Raw genomic sequence first — 16,275 nt, forward strand, 5'->3', positions numbered from 1 at the left:
ATTTAATTGTCGATTCTCTGTTTTAGGTTAGTACATAGTTATTTCATTAGTTGATATTTGTTAAGTAAAAGTTTAACTGTATTTAATAAATAAAACTCTGTTTTAGATGAATCAAATAGTGTTTAGTTTTAAGAAGAAAGATAATAGATAATCTTATATATGTGTTACTTAAATGTTTCATGTGTGCTATTTATGATAAATTATGCCGTTATTGTTTACAAAAAATAGCTAAGATTTATTATTTCGCTAATATTAACACAAGTCAATTAAGACTTTTTTATCTAGAGAAGAATTGAAAATTAATTTTTTTTTTTTGTTCTTTTAGTGTTCGAAATTTTTTTTTGGTCTTCGAGAATGTTCGAATCGAATTTCGTCGAGTTTAATTTCGAGTGTCTCAAAAGAGTAGTTCGGTGCAGTCATGATTTCGCCAACATATTTGATTCCATTTTTTCAAGAGGTGTATCCGAAATGGCCGTATGCTCGTCTGCCTACAAGGGCAATAAAAAAAAAAACGTTTGAACGGAATTTGCAAAGTCACGAGAAACCGAGCAGTTCTCATTTTATTGTTTTACGCACTCTGGCCTCAGGAAAATACATTAGGTATAACGTCATACGAGGCCAACCCAAGCGATGAGGTGACCATAACAATATCACGATGCATTCCATGAAGTTTAGTTTAGTAATTACTGGTGGTAGGACCTCTTGTGAGTCCGCACGGGTAGGTACCACCACCCCGCCTAGTTCTGCCGTGAATCAGTAATGCGTTTCGGTTTGACGGGTGGGGCAGCCGTTGTAACTATACTTGAGACCTTAGAACTTATATCTCGTGGGTGGCGCATTTACGTCGTAGATGTCTATGGGCTCCAGTAACCACTTAACGCCAGGTGGGCTGTGAGCTCGTCCACGCACCTAAGCAATAAAAAAAAAACACCCTAGCAAGAGCAGTGCTTCGCAGAATCTACCTTCGGATCGGAAACGCGACCCACTTAAAATAATTAGCCAGGCACATTATTTCTAGTCCGAGAGTTGCTGGAATAATCACTTAAGCTGCCAGAGATTAGATAGGGAGAAAATTAAAACATGTTATTATGACAATGCACCTTATTATTAGAATAAGTGTGGGTTTCATTTACTGATTTTAGTGTGACCTTCAATAATTCACAAAATAGTGACGGGACGATAGTTAAACTCATAGAAATAGTTAACTTATAACACCTTAATTTCAACAACTTTTGCGGTTTAATCTCGCATTTATTATTGTGTTTTTACGATTATAGTAAAAGTAGTTTTCATTATGTTTACGACTTCCGAAAATCGAAGAAAATACTTTATAAACTCTTTTTAGATTATTTTTTTATTATTGTTCAGTCCACTATTGCACAGCTGTTAATCAGCCCACTATTAACTTAATTCATCAGTCTTATGACTTACAACTCCGAAACAACGCTAACGCCATTACACGAAACCTTGGAGAAATAACAAAAATAATTAATTAAAAATAATTTTATTTTTGTAAGGCCTTGAAAAACAGTCAGATACAATTATGCAAATAAAAAAACTCACCTCAATGGCAGATTTTTTTTTTACAGACAGACACAAATTATTTACACACAGTATTCATTTGTATTACCTACATACTTAGTCTGGCCATAAATACTGTTACAATTAAAAATAAACAAAATATTACATTTGAATTTGGAATCTGTCATTTTTATATGATTGCTCATTGAGTTGTCTCATTTTGGCGCCAATACATGGTACAATATTTTGCGATTTTAATTTGGAGTGGGGTGATAAAGAGACCCTAATCGCTGTGATTGCATTACACAAAGTAGGTATGGAGGCAAATGCAATTTTTAAAACTCTCCATACGCTTTTATTATGGTACATTATTTCTAGGAAAAATATTTTTTTTGATATTCTTTTGGACTTCCTTTAAAATTTAGGGGTATGAGAAATTGATGTTGATCGATTCTCAGACCTACCCGATATACCCACAAATTTTCACGAGAATCGATGGAGCCATTTCGGTGGAGTTTGGCAACAAATACCGCGACACGTGAATTTTTTATATTAGATTTAATTTTATCAATTCATAATAATGTAATTTTAGCATTATTATTATGAAATTAAATAGTACTAGAAGTCCCGCAGTAGTCGAAATTCGACTATACTTGATTGGAATTGTAAGTTTGTACACTATTATGACTGTATTTGTACACTATTATACTTCCATTATAATCACAAATTTTGCCAAGACTACACTTTAAAAAATATTAACAAAGACAAACCATATTATATTCTCAATTTGACAACAGACGTCAAGAACAAAAGTTTGACAATAAATAGTATGCATGCGTGTGTGCGTTAAATACATGGTATATAGTGTGTGTAATGTTTTCTTTATTGACTTAATGTCTCTTTTATGCATTATTTAAAAAAAATATTAGCATTGTGCACTTCTTCTCTATATTCTCTATAAGTGTGAAAAATTTCGTACTCCTCCGTCCGCGCAATTTTCGTAAAAAGGGATAAAAAGTTTTTCCTTCACGTATTAATATATAGATTACGATCGATACGCAATAACAATGTTAAAAAATTACTCGTAAGATTGACAGCTAAGGACACGCGTAAACCTAAATTTTTTTGTTCAAAGCATTATTCGACAAGAAGTAGGCAATTAATAATACGTCCACGCAGTCAAAGCTATACATAGGCAAATACAAATTATTCATGTTTTCCACAAAATACAGAGGGCGTTTGCCCCGAAGCCGAACTGCGCCTCCGTAAGGGTACGCGAGGACCCCACGGAGTGGTGGTATCTACAGGGTGAGGGCTTACAATACTCTCTATCACCAGCTAATGTTTACGTGTTTGGGGGAAGTGGAGTACCTCGGTCCTTCTCTTCCCCCCTCTTCCTCTCTGGAGGCGCTGGATTCCGACATAAACCGGTCCGTTACCCTCCTCGACCGGGGAATCGTAAATGGATTCCCTAGCGTTAAAAAGAAAAAGGTGTTTACGTAAAAGCGTCAGCTAATGATTATTTCGGCTTTAGGAACAGTTTTCTTACTCATTCACATTCTCACAATCACGATTACTATCCGTCTTGAAATTAAAATAAAAAACACATTCTTACATCTATCTATCTGTCATAAATTTCGTCTACAGGAACTCTTAAACAAAACGTTTCCCAGATCAACAACTATATATTACGTAATACTGATTCCAGCATTAAATTTTTTGTATATTTAGACGATTCTGTTGCTTCAGACTCAATAACCATGTTATGATTATTACGTATACGTGCCGTGGAGTTCGTAACATTATTGTCATGTCCAGATGTTTACTCGATACACTGAGGATGTGCTAATGAATTTTTAGCACATAATATACAAACGTTAGGTTTTCCATGTTCATATTCTAATATAGTATGTAAAAAAAATATTGTTATATTATTTTCCTTACCAATTCGCTGGGAGCCTATGGGACTGTTCCAGTTACGCCCGGACGGATAGGTGAGCTCACGGGCTCGACCTGAGATAATTTGCTAACACTAGCCCTAGCACGAGTAGAGCTTCGCAGAATCTACCTTCGGATCGAAATGGCGACCCGCTGAGAAGATCTGCCAAGAAATTTAGTGGGTTGTGTCTGTGGGTTAGTTCGCTCGAGTTCGATGAGAACGGTGACCGGTGCTTGAAGAGCTTTAAAGCACCGAGAGTGGGTCCGCGGGATCAGTGTGCTTAGTGCGAGTATTCTTAACGTTCTCGATAGCGTAAAAGTTAACCCAATTTTGTATGCAGTTGGAACAGCGCCCCTAGCGGCAAACGTACGCAAACGATCCCATTCCATACAAATATGAGCTAACTTTTACGCTATCGACAACGTTAAAGAACTCGCACTAAGCACACTGACAACAGATATTTCGGGTGACGGCGGCTCTGCGTTGCCCCGTCGTCTGGATCGGATATGACATTTCTATCTGTAGCATTTAGTTGACACGCTAGGGTCGTGTACTGGTTCCCGGTCATGCCTACTGTGCCCTAGGGTTCGAGCGTTGGTCCTCTGCTGCAAAACGTTGAGTGTCGTGATCGTGCTCAGGAGATCACCTTCTATGGGCTCCGGTGACCACTTAACACCAGGTGGGCGGTGAGCTCATTCATCTAAGCAATAAAATAAAAATTATGTAGGTATCAACATAGACAATTATTTAATTCTACGAATGTCTAAAATTAATTAGCATTTCAATTACTGTATTATTACACTTTATATTATTTTATGATACAGTAAACAAATATGAAAATAAGTATCTGTTGATAATAAACTGAACAGGTTTCCATAGCTATTAGCTTTATAAATTTATTTTTCAAGCGAGACCAGAATGTCTGGTTTGTTTCCTTTCATTATATTGTATTTTGAAATAATGACCTTAAAATTTTATCAAATTTTCTTTATTGTACTTGTTATTTTTAAAAGAACGAACCTTGAGTTTTTGTCGATCTTATTCGGTAATGAAACTGAATTTTAAATTATTAAGCTTAAAGCGACTGGGTAGCCTTCTGCAATATTTTATCTAGCGATGCAGCGTTGTCCGAATCCTGCAGGCGGGTAGGTACCAAATTTTTTTAATGAAATTCGTACTTAATAAATGTTTACGATTGACTTTCACGGTGAAGGAATATTGAGTATTTTTTTATTGCTAGATGGGTGGACGAGCTCCCACCCCACTTGGTATTAAGTGGTTATTGGAGCCCATAGAGATCTACGACGTAAATGCGCCACCCACCTTTTCTTCTTCTTGCGTGAAACCATCTTGAGATTTGAGGAGTCCCTAGATCGATCTCATGTTTGAAGGAAGATGACCGCATTCATTTAGTGATGGTCCAGGCTTTTGAAAAACTAAAACCGCGACAATAATAAAATATTATGAAACTACAACTGAAAATACAACAAAAAACCGGAACTCCTTATTCTGTACGGGTGAAATTAAAATTCTATAGAAATAAAACATAAACAAATATATACTCATATTAACATGACAATTGCATGAACAATGGCAATCAGTTAATAATGATAACCGCATATTACCATACATACAAAACGGTTTGTAACATTAACCTTTGAATATTTAAGAATGTTATTTCAAACTCCAAATAAAAATAAGATGAATTTCTATACTAGTCTGATTGTTGTACGTAAAATGTTTCCACGAACGATTCTCACGATGAAGCGCTTTTTATTAATTTATTTAATAAAAATAGTTACTTGATTACTTACTATCTGTTTTTTCCTCCTACCTATTCTAGTAACCTTGAGGGGTTATTCTAGATTCACCGAGCTATTAGGTAAGCTTACGGGGCTCAAACCGGGAGTGTTGCTAATACTGGCCCTAGCAAGAGTAGTGCTTCGCAGAATCTACTACTGGATCGGGCTCGCGACCCGCTGAGAGGATCTGGGAAGAAACTCACCGGGCTGATGTTTAGGTTAAGTTGCACGTCGAACTCTTTGCCTAGTTTGACGAGTACCGTTACCGGGGTCCCTAAGCCTGCTCCTAGTGTTAGAGCTAAAGGCGTCTAATGCAAGGGTTATTGGATTTGATGGTTCCGTAAGGACGTGCACCAGCGGCCTGTCTGCTGGAGACACTTTTTATACGATACTAGCTGACCTGGCAGACTTCGTAGTGCCTCAATCGATAAATAAAAGACCTAAACTTTGTATAAAATAAACTTTAAAACAAAAGGAATCCGTCCGACGCCGACGGGGGACATATCAAAGGAAAAACAAAACTGTTATTTTTATTTAAATCCGAGCATTTTCATATTTATCTACCTTTTAAACCTTCTCTGGACTTTCACAAATAATTCAAGGCCAAAATTAGCCAAATCGGTCCAGCTGTTCTCGAGTTTTAGCGAGACTAACGAACAGCAATTCATTTTTATATATATTGTAGATTGTTGATTGCAGATGTAGATTGTCCGTCTTTAAGTCAGAAAGAAGGTCTTATATGCAATATGATATGTATATTATGCATACATTTCAAGAGCTATTTGGGTTCAATGTTGTGCTTAAAAAATATGATTTTGTTTCACTCAATTTCAGTTCACCGCCACCTCCTTGAGGCTCGTGTTTTCTTGGTACTTAATGTCTAGATTACACTTCCTTTACGGATAAATACGGGTGGTATTAGCCGTTTCTGGCCATGATGATTGATGTCCATGAACGGCGAGAAAAGTTTACTATCAGTAGGCCGCATGCTCTTGTGCCTATAAACGCAACAAAAAGCTATGATGGCTTGCAGCGATTTGTAAATGTTGCTAAGAGCTGTTCACGCTACTATTAACACCTTACAAATGTTTTAATTTAACTATTCTTAAGGAGACAGTAATGAATCCAATTAAATAAATCTGTTTTATTTATATGTGCCGACAGAGTACACTTTTTTGTTAATTTTAATCAGTTCTAAAAGATAAGCGTTCTTTTATCATAATTTATATATTTTTTTGTTTCAGCATTAAAAATGGCGTCGGAATTAAGAACAGAAAAGGGGTCTTCTAACGGATTGGCGGATAAAGCTCCCTGGTAAGTGTCGATATATTTGTGTTTTTTTTATTACCCTTGTAGGCAGGCGAACATACGGCCTACTTAATGGTTAGTGGTTACTGTCGCCCATGGACTTGAGCAATGCCAGGGGCAGAGCCAAGCTGCTGCCTACAAAGCAATGTAAGCAATGGATGTGCGTACCGAGGCGTCTTTGTCCTCATGTCTCCACACGCCATTGCTTGTGCGAGCGGCGCTTGGAGATGGGGAGGCGATGTGAAATGACAAAGATCTTCAAACGATATATGTGTCGTTGACAACCGTCGGTGCCCTCTTAAATCTATACTAATATTATAAAGCTGAAGAGTTTGTTTGTTTGAACGCGCTAATCTCAAGAACTACTGGTCCGAATTGAAAAATTCTTTCACTGTTAGATAGCCTATTTATCGAGGAAGGCTATAGGCTATATAACATTACGGTAAGACAAATACAAATGGAGCACCAATAAAGAATGTTTCAAATGTATTTTCACTTTCTACGTAAACGAAGTGGGGGGTAAAATTTAGCGTTATGCCAAATTAACTATTCCACGCGGACGAAGTCGCGGGCAAAAGCTAGTAGTAAGATAATACCGTGAGCATTACTGATGATTTATCCACTTTTGTTACCGTGATTAGAAGTTGGCTCGCTTAATAACATATTTATATTGTTTTGATTGACTCGGCGATACAGTAATTATTGCGGTAACATTTCGAGACGCGTAGACGATGAAACAAATCAGAAGCGTCACCATAGTGCAAATACTTCAAATTCTATTTTTTATCTATTATGATCTTATACTTTTGAAGACGAGTTGTCATGTTTATTCATAGACATTGATAATACCAGGGATCCAATTACGTGGACGGGACATGTTCTGGAGTCCATAGACATCTACAACGTAAACGCCACCCTCCTTGAAATATAAGTTCTAAGGTCTCAGTATAGTTACAACGGCTGCCCCATCCTTCAAACCGAAACGCATTGCTGCTTCACGGCAGAAATAGGCAGGGCGGTGGTACCTGCCCGTGCGGACTCACAAGAGGTCCTACCAGCAGTAATATACATGAAATATATAATAATAACACATTATAAATTACAATTTAAATGTTTTCGTAACATGATGTCTCTACCATCGGCTGGAAAAAGAGACAAGTTCTGATAGAATAAGAACTGTCGAAACAAACCCAGCGGAATTCTTTAGCGATTTATTAGGCTTACTACGTTTTGTGTAATTTTAATTTTAAATTTGCATTAACAAGTGCTACTAACTACTCTCTATGGCGAGCTTGTAGGAACTATAATAGGCCTATGGATCCCAAACCGCCGTTACGGTTGCAGAATAACACTTGGGCAAGAACAAGACAAGAAAAAGCTGACGCCTTTGCTGTTCACTTAGCAAAAGTATTCACGCCTAATGATGCTGACCCAAACACTGATGATTCCTTCATAGATTCGGCCCTAAGTCAAGACTTCCAGCTCGATTTGCCGATTAGGCCTACAACTCCGAAAGAAGTCGTGGCAACAATCTCAAAATTGGAGGACAAAAAAGCCCCCGGGTTTGATTTAATAGACAAAAAAGTCTTGAAGGAACTTCCCAAAAAAGCCATAGTTTTTCTAACCATCTTATTTAATGGCATACTAAGAACTGGACACTTTCCATCACTGTGGAGAGTTTCACAAGTAATTATGATACCTAAAGTAGGGAAGCCAGTGAACGAACTTAGCTCATACAGGCCGATTAGTCTACTAACCGTAACGTCAAAACTTTTTGAGTCAGTCCTGCTGCACAGATTATTGGAGGAGATTCATCAAAGAGCCATAATCCCGGACCACCAGTTTGGCTTTCGCCAGCAGCATGGCACTGTGGAACAAGTCCATAGAATCTGCTCTGTGATAAGGAAGGCACTAGAGAGAAAGGAGTACTGCTCCTCTGCCTTCCTAGACGTGCAGCAAGCGTTTGATAGAGTATGGCACAAAGGTCTCTTGTATAAAGTAAAAACTCTTCTACCCTGTACATTCTTCCCCATCATAAAATCTTATCTAACAGAAAGAATATTTCAAATAAGAGAAGAAGAGTGTACATCGCCATTTCACTCAATCAAAGCTGGTGTACCGCAGGGGTCTGTCCTGGGTCCTGTCTTGTATACCATTTACACATGTGATTTACCACAAAGCGAACATGTTACATTAGCAACATTCGCAGACGATACCGCTGTACTGGCATGTAGCAATTGCCCAAACGAAGCTTCAGACTTCCTACAGACTGGATTGCAAGAAATTGAAACTTGGCTTTCAAAGTGGAGAATAAAAACTAGTGTGACAAAATCCGTTCATGTAACCTTCACCCTCCGTAGAGGAGACTGTCCGCCAGTAACTCTGTGCAATCAACAACTCCCGCAAGAACACTGCGTAAAATACTTGGGAATACACCTTGATAGGAGACTCGTATGGAAACAACACATACAGAAGAAGAGAGAAGAAATCAACCTGAAATACAGAGGACTCTACTGGCTGCTTGGCAGAAATTCCAAGCTGTCAGTAGATAATAAGCTACTCATCTACGAAATGCTCTTGAAACCAATTTGGACATACGGGATTCAACTATGGGGTTCGGCGTGTGACTCTAACATAAATATCATACAGAGGGTTCAAAATTACATCCTGAAACAGATATCGAACTGTCCGTGGTTTATAAAAACATCGGAGATTCATGAACACCTCAAAATCAGGACTGTTAAACAGGAAATCAAGACCTGGAGTATGAAATACAGAAAAAGGCTAGAAATGCATCCTAATAAGCTTGCCACGCAACTAACCACACCGGACCTAATAAATAGGCTTAAAAGGCGACAAATCCTAAGTCTTGATAGACACGGTTGACAGAGTGGAGCAGTCTCGATGGAGATTTTGCTCTGACCGTCTAACAGCTCTCAACACATCTGCTCATAGTCTAGCTGACTGATTGCAAGATAAAGAAAAAAAAAAAAAAAAAAAAAAATTGCATTAAAGTTAGCGTGGTATGGATATGTGATGAGTGGACAGGAGATTTATGGAAATGGTAGTGCAAGGTAGAGGGGGAAGATGTCGACCGTAGAAGATATGGATGGAGTGTGTGAATGACAATATGAGAGAAGAGTGAGTGTTGCGATGACGGCTGATAGAAGAGAATGGGATAGAAAAATTCGCTGTGCCAACCCTACCTAGGAGGATAAGGTGGAGAAAAAGAAAAATATGTAATTTTATTTTTAAAAGCAAATTAAAAATTAATTGTTGGTAGACACTATAATAAAATTGAAATTTGAATACTCTTAGGCACTCTTAATATACTTGCTTAATATGTTTACTAAACTTAAAACGGGCTTATAATATATTTTACAACTTATACAACTTATAATATATTTTATACAAGTTCAGATTCATCTATGAGATAATAATCATGTATTCACCGCGTTAGCTTACGTTTATTATGTCTGAATCTTCTAGAAATACGTTGTTAACTTTTCAACGGAAGTTAATAATACGTTGTCTTTTTCGTTTAAATTTAATTACTACGTTGTCTTTTTCCTTCAAATTTAATTACCCCCTCTATATTCATTAGTTATTCTTTTAAAATATTTTGTTCCGGTTCGAAGACTTTTAAATTGCTTAATTATCTTCTAAAAATAAAACTTGTTCTTGGTGGAGGTCGGTTTGTTATAATGTGGAGGGGATAACATTCCAATTACGCGCAACAGAACAACTATTGCATAAAAGGCGAATTGAAGCTTCTTACTACCGCTAACCACCTTGAGAATGATTTCGGAAAATTCTTGAGTGGAGACCGCGTACTGGAAAGCGCAGTATGGGACTACCACCTACCAGACGGACTTAGTAAAAATGGCAGGGTCACGTTGGATGAAAGGGGGAAGGGATCGGCCGCACTGGAGATCGATTGAAGAGGCCTATATTCAGAAGTGGACAGCTATAGGCTGATGTGATGATGATGATGATCAAATGGTTCCAGAAAAATAATCCTCCATAAAAAAAAGAAATCCTTTCTAGTAAGGCATCACTCAGCATTGCAATGGGTTCATCGACCTTGAAACAATGCTGTTAGTGGCCATAAACAAAACCGTCCGCGTGCGAAGGTCTATGGTCGCCGCGTGACGAATAATCTTCTTGTGTAACAACGCAATGGATTGACTAGCAAAACGGTTAATGCCTAAACATGCCAGTCACCTTGAGACAAATAAATAGTTAAAATTTTACCTTTAGTAGAATAAATGCTAAAACTTTTATTTTGTCTACCTGTGTATGCTATTAATCTCTAACCTCGATTTTGCTAACGTTAGCTATAGCTAGGTGTCAAATTGGGGGTTATTTGTGTGTCAAAACAACAGCTGTTGAGTTTGAGCATGGATCACTCAAATGTTAGACATTGAAAAAATCTATATATGTGAAGCAAAAACTTTGTATCCCTTTTTACGAAAATTGCGCGGTCGGTGGATTATGAAATTGCCCACACAGAGAAGGAGTGCAGAATGTTGATTTTTTTAAAATAATAAATAAAATATACATTATATCAATAAAAAAAACATTAAACACACTACCGTGTATTTGACACAACATGTAAATACTCTTTGTTTATTGTAAAACTTAAGTTATTGTTTAAAGTCTGTGGTTAAATTGAGAATAGATTAATATTGTTTGTCTTTAATGTTATTTGTCTATAGTGCAGTCTTGGCCAAATCTGTAATTATAGTAAGTATTTGAGAATTGAACCATTTTTTGAACCATAATAATATTCAAACTCATAATTTCAATTAATTATAGTCGAATTCAGCCTATTGGGGGACCACTAATAATCATAATTATACCTACGTGCTCGGCAATTTCATAGAGATTGATCACGATCTGATATTAAGCAACATTTTAAACTCCGTGAACACTTATCAGGTTTAAGGTTATCAGTTAACAACGGAAAACGTATCGTGGGACGCCCACAGGTTTGGTGGTTCGATGACCTCCATCCGGTGGCTGGGAAAAGGTGGATAAGGAGAGCCGAAGACCGGGCTCAGTGGTATGGATTGGGAAAGATCTATGTCCAGCAGTGCGCGATTGTGGGCTGATTATGATAAACACTTATCCAGTCAGTATTGTTATATCACCACCGCTGATAATTAATTTACGGATTACCGGTATTAACCGGTTACCAGGGCTCATAGACGTTCCGACGCGACTGCCACCCACCTTGAGACATGAGGTCGAATCCACAATTCTATTGTATAACGGTTATTACTTACAATGAAACCCCGAAATTAGTATGCTATATAATAACACTATAATTATGAAAATTTAAAAATTACTTCAATCGCTTCAATGGCGCCATGTTTTGTCGTTGATCATGGAAATCATTAGTCAACTATTGTTAGATTAGTATTGCGTGAAAGACGATATGTGTAAGAGGAGAGTGAACGAAGAAATGGTATATGATAGGAGAGTATGGAAGGAGAAAACATGTTGCGCCGACCCCAAGTGACTGGGAGAAAGGCAGGAGAATGATAATGATATTAGATTAGTATTCAAAATAAAATGTCTTCTGTTACCTGGAAACCCGCCTCCGAGCACACAGCGGTCGTCGTATCTTTTAGGACACGGATACGGTAGTCCTTGAACTCACGTATAAATCTGAAAATAAAATTGAGATCAAAATACATTAAGGCGTAAAAGTTGTTAATCTTGTTCATTCGCTCACCGTCAAATTTGTAACGTTTTTCATGTAGTTGAAAATTGATAAAATACCAATGACGAAATGGAGAACACGGGGAGTAAAGTTTTGTGAATTGTTTTAATATGAATAACACATGGGCTATAATTTATAAAGATATCTTGTGAATTAGTATCCAAAATATAATGTAAATATATAGTAGGAAAAAATCTGCCATCTTATTTTCATTATCAATATTAAAATTAAAGGTTTCCGAAGCGAAACGAGGGCGGGTCGCTAGTAAGCTTATATTTGTTGAAACTACACACGCGCGCCACCTACCGCTATTTGTTGAAACTATGACGAAGACCTTCCCTGGAGTGCCAACAATAACTGTACGAAATTTCATCTCAATCGGATGAATGGTTTAGGAACGCAGAGGGAACAAACATACAACGTTTTTTATTTATTTATAGAACAGCAGAAATATTGCAGTCAAATATTTTGTTTCAATCATTTTACTTCTGTGACTTAATAGTGCCGTGAAAACTATCAGTCACACTCAACTTACTGAACTAATTCGATTGTTTTTTTTTAAATGTGTATTTAGTTTCAAGGTGACCGATTTTGATGCATTAATGTCTTTTGATGCATTAACGATGCATATTGAACTGACTTTGACTACATTAATGATATTCTCATTTTCATTTCATTCAAAATAGTTTATTTGTTGCCTACAACTGTTGTCGTCTACAGCTTTTGCCCGACCTGTTAGGTCTATTTATGGACATGGAGAACGCAGTATCAGCTATGAAGATTCGACATCTAATTCGTGACAAATGCTAAGACTTTTTAAACACATTACATAAACCAGTGCAAAATATACAGCTTGGTTTTGAGCCCTTAGCTCAAAGAAATAGCTTATAATGATATTTTTACGGCAGGTACGAACTCTTGTTTTCGCCATATTTTTATACGCTGCGAAGACTTGGACTTAGGGCAGGTCGAGAAAATGAAGGTCGATGCTCTGGAGATGTGGTGCTGGAGACGAATGCTTAGTATTTCATGGACCGAACTTCGCACCTTCGCGTGACATGTCCTTCTTCAAACGGGGCTTGTGGAGAGTATTAAACGGTAGGCAGCGGCTTGGCTCTGCCCCTAGCATTGCTGAAGTCCATGGGCGACGGTAACCACTCACCATCAGGTGGGCCATATCCTCGTTTGCTTACAAGGGCAATAAAAAGAAACCCAATATCTCCATTCTCAAGAACTTGGCCTTAAGCAGCGCGTTTCACCCCTCGTGCATGGGCGCATACTATCATTTTTGGACATATCTCCCGACGATGAAATTACTCTATAAAGCGCCTTGTCGTTCAGGGCAAAGTAGAAGCACCAGATTGCGTGGAAGGTTGCCCATGCGATGGCCCGCCAAGTCAAATCGGCAGTTGGCGGTTGTTTGCATGAGTGTACCAGGTTCACCACAAACCAGAAGAAGTGGCAATTGCTCGTGAGGCTCATAACATCAGAATCTGCCCACAGCAATGATACTGAATGACGACCACGACCGCTCTGACAAAAGTGATTCGACAAAGGAGAAAGGAGTGGGTAGTAGGTCCTGGTGGTCATTGTCAAATATAATCTGGGTGGTATTTAAAATTGAACTTGGGGAATTCGATATTTCATTTTACGGAGATTGTACAGAAATTACTTTTCCGCGCAAACTAACAAGATGGCATTTCAAAACTTCATTAAACTTCTCGTATGTAGTCTTGCATTAAAAATGGAAATGCTTTAGCGTGTCTGCACCAGGACGGAGTACAGGATACTCTATGACGCAGTTTTACAACATTTCCGTCTGTTACACAATTTTATTTGTTAGTATCGGCCAGTGAAAGTCGGGCCACCGCCGGGCGCAAACGTCCCGAGTCGCTGAAAAGCGAACCGCGAAAACAGTTTAGCACGTATCCATTCTTTTTATAGCCGCTACTCAACTTGTCCCTTTTGTAATCGTTGTAAATATATTATAATTGTTGTACGCAGGTGAACGTGAACATAAACATTTCGATAATACTCTCATTTTAAAATACTCCGATTAAAAACAATTCAGAAATTGTATGCATATAATGTATTATTTTATTTACATCAAAATAAAGTTTAGCCTAGTAAAACTATAGCACAAATTGAGTTGCTCTATAAAGAGAAACAACATTTAAAGCTATTGCTTCAGCAATTTTTATTTTACTTTTTTATATTTTAATATTCAAAAATGCTTTTTTATTTTTAATGTTCCTTCTTCTAATCATTCTAATGTTTCATTATTCAAAATTCCATTTATTTCATAACATATTAACCTCTTTTATGATAAATCGTATAGAGGTTACATGCATTAAAATGAAATTCGACATTGTCTCCTGGCCAGCCTTAGTAATGTGGTGCCACACATTACTAAGGCTGGCCTGCAGGAAATGAATGACAAAAACGAAAACCGGGTTCAGTGGCGTCTTTTTTTCCCCTACCTATCCTGATAGCTTTGAGAGGCTATATAAACGTTATCGTAGTGTGTAGGTGAGCTCTCGGGGCTTAAACCGAAGGTGTTGCTATCACTGGCCCTAGCAAGAGCAGTGCTTCGCAGAATCTACCGCCAGCTCGGAAACGCGACCCACTGAGAAGATCTGGCGAGAAACTCAGTGTTCTGTGTCTATGGGCTAATTTACGGTTTGCCTAGGACGGTGACAGGCGTGATCAGTGGTGTCAGTTAAGGGAGCTCAACAGTGGACAACTGTGGGCATATATGATCATGAAAACGAAAACAATATTAAAATTCTATTCAGTGAACAACTTATCTGCGATAATAAAATGTAATATGATGAATAAGGCCAAATCTTTTTCGCAGGGCGTTCTAATCATCGAACCGATCCTTTCAACTATTAATCAAATCAAAATTGTTTAGGTTACAAAAACACGAAACAATTTTAGATAAAGAGTGTAAGATTTTCTAAGGGTCACACTGCAGTCGGACTTGTGTTGTGGTATCGGCCGATTTCCAATGACGTTCTATTAGGCAGTTATTTAACCTCGTGGGAGGCTCATCGAGGCGCTGTTGCTACTTTATAACTTTTTGGGCATACCTCAAAACTTTAATAAAAAATTCTTAATCGGATTAAATAATTAAAAAAATACTTAGTAATTACTAAGTATTCTTAAAGAAGTATTTAAAAAAAGAAGAATTTGCATTCTTTCTACGGAAACTTTCGATTAACAAAGAAGTTGAAGTAATTATTATTGTTAATTACTGTTTAAATATTCATTCGATTCTGACGTCGCACTAAAAATATTTAATATGTTACGTACTAAAAACAATCTTCTACTCCCAATGTATAAAACTAAATATTTTTTGCATTGTTTGCGCCCCACGGCCTATTATAGGTATCTCGTTGAAGGCTATTGTAATTTGGAATTCAACTACAAGAAATGACTTATAAGTACCTCGTATTACATACAATAGGTTTATTCTTCGACCAATACATATTGTTATAACTTATATTATATTCATACAAATAATATCCGTATTAATATTTTTTTAAAGTAATGTGCCGTTGTGTATTCTGTCTGTTCTATGCATTGTCACGTCGACCCACCCAGATAAAACTTAGCAGTTGATATTGGCACTGTTTTTGTCATAGCACCGTCAAGGGCCTTTAACAATCGAAATGTCTAATCGTGGAGGTCTTCTGAAAGGCACCTCTTGTTAGGTTCCTTTTGTTATAAATATGTTTTGCATTGGTACAAAAGGTATTGTACAATGGTGTACATTTCTGTACTCAATTGTACATTGTACAAAAGGTGCATTGCATATAATTAATAGTGGTATGTTTATCTGCTCGTACCACATGCATTCACACCACACAGATTATTCGATGATCTTAAACTTTCCGTCGATCTGTATAGGTCTTAATCATATAACTAATTGTGAAAACATTTTGCAATTGTTAGTGTAAAGAAGGTGGGGTTCG

The 16,275-nt window shown here is 37.4% G+C and overlaps 1 protein-coding gene and 1 long non-coding RNA gene across 2 annotated transcripts in view; one reads left to right on the forward strand and one right to left on the reverse strand.

Annotated features, from left to right (window-relative positions):
- LOC149503039 (uncharacterized) overlaps positions 1-16,275 on the reverse strand; it is a 238,790-nt gene that overhangs the window by 131,898 nt on the left and 90,617 nt on the right. The window lies entirely within an intron of this gene.
- The window catches only part of LOC114247443 (short-chain dehydrogenase/reductase family 16C member 6), a 41,685-nt gene that overhangs the window by 3,457 nt on the left and 21,953 nt on the right, over positions 1-16,275 (forward strand). The window contains exon 2 of the mRNA XM_028180420.2: positions 6,507-6,576. Within this exon, the coding sequence (XP_028036221.2) occupies positions 6,515-6,576 (62 nt within the window). The 5' untranslated portion in view covers positions 6,507-6,514. The remainder of the gene's footprint in view (positions 1-6,506; positions 6,577-16,275) is intronic.

The sequence above is a fragment of the Bombyx mandarina genome, chromosome 05 (genome assembly GCF_030267445.1).
Source record: "Bombyx mandarina strain Sakado chromosome 05, ASM3026744v2".
Taxonomy (NCBI): Eukaryota; Metazoa; Arthropoda; class Insecta; order Lepidoptera; family Bombycidae; genus Bombyx; species Bombyx mandarina.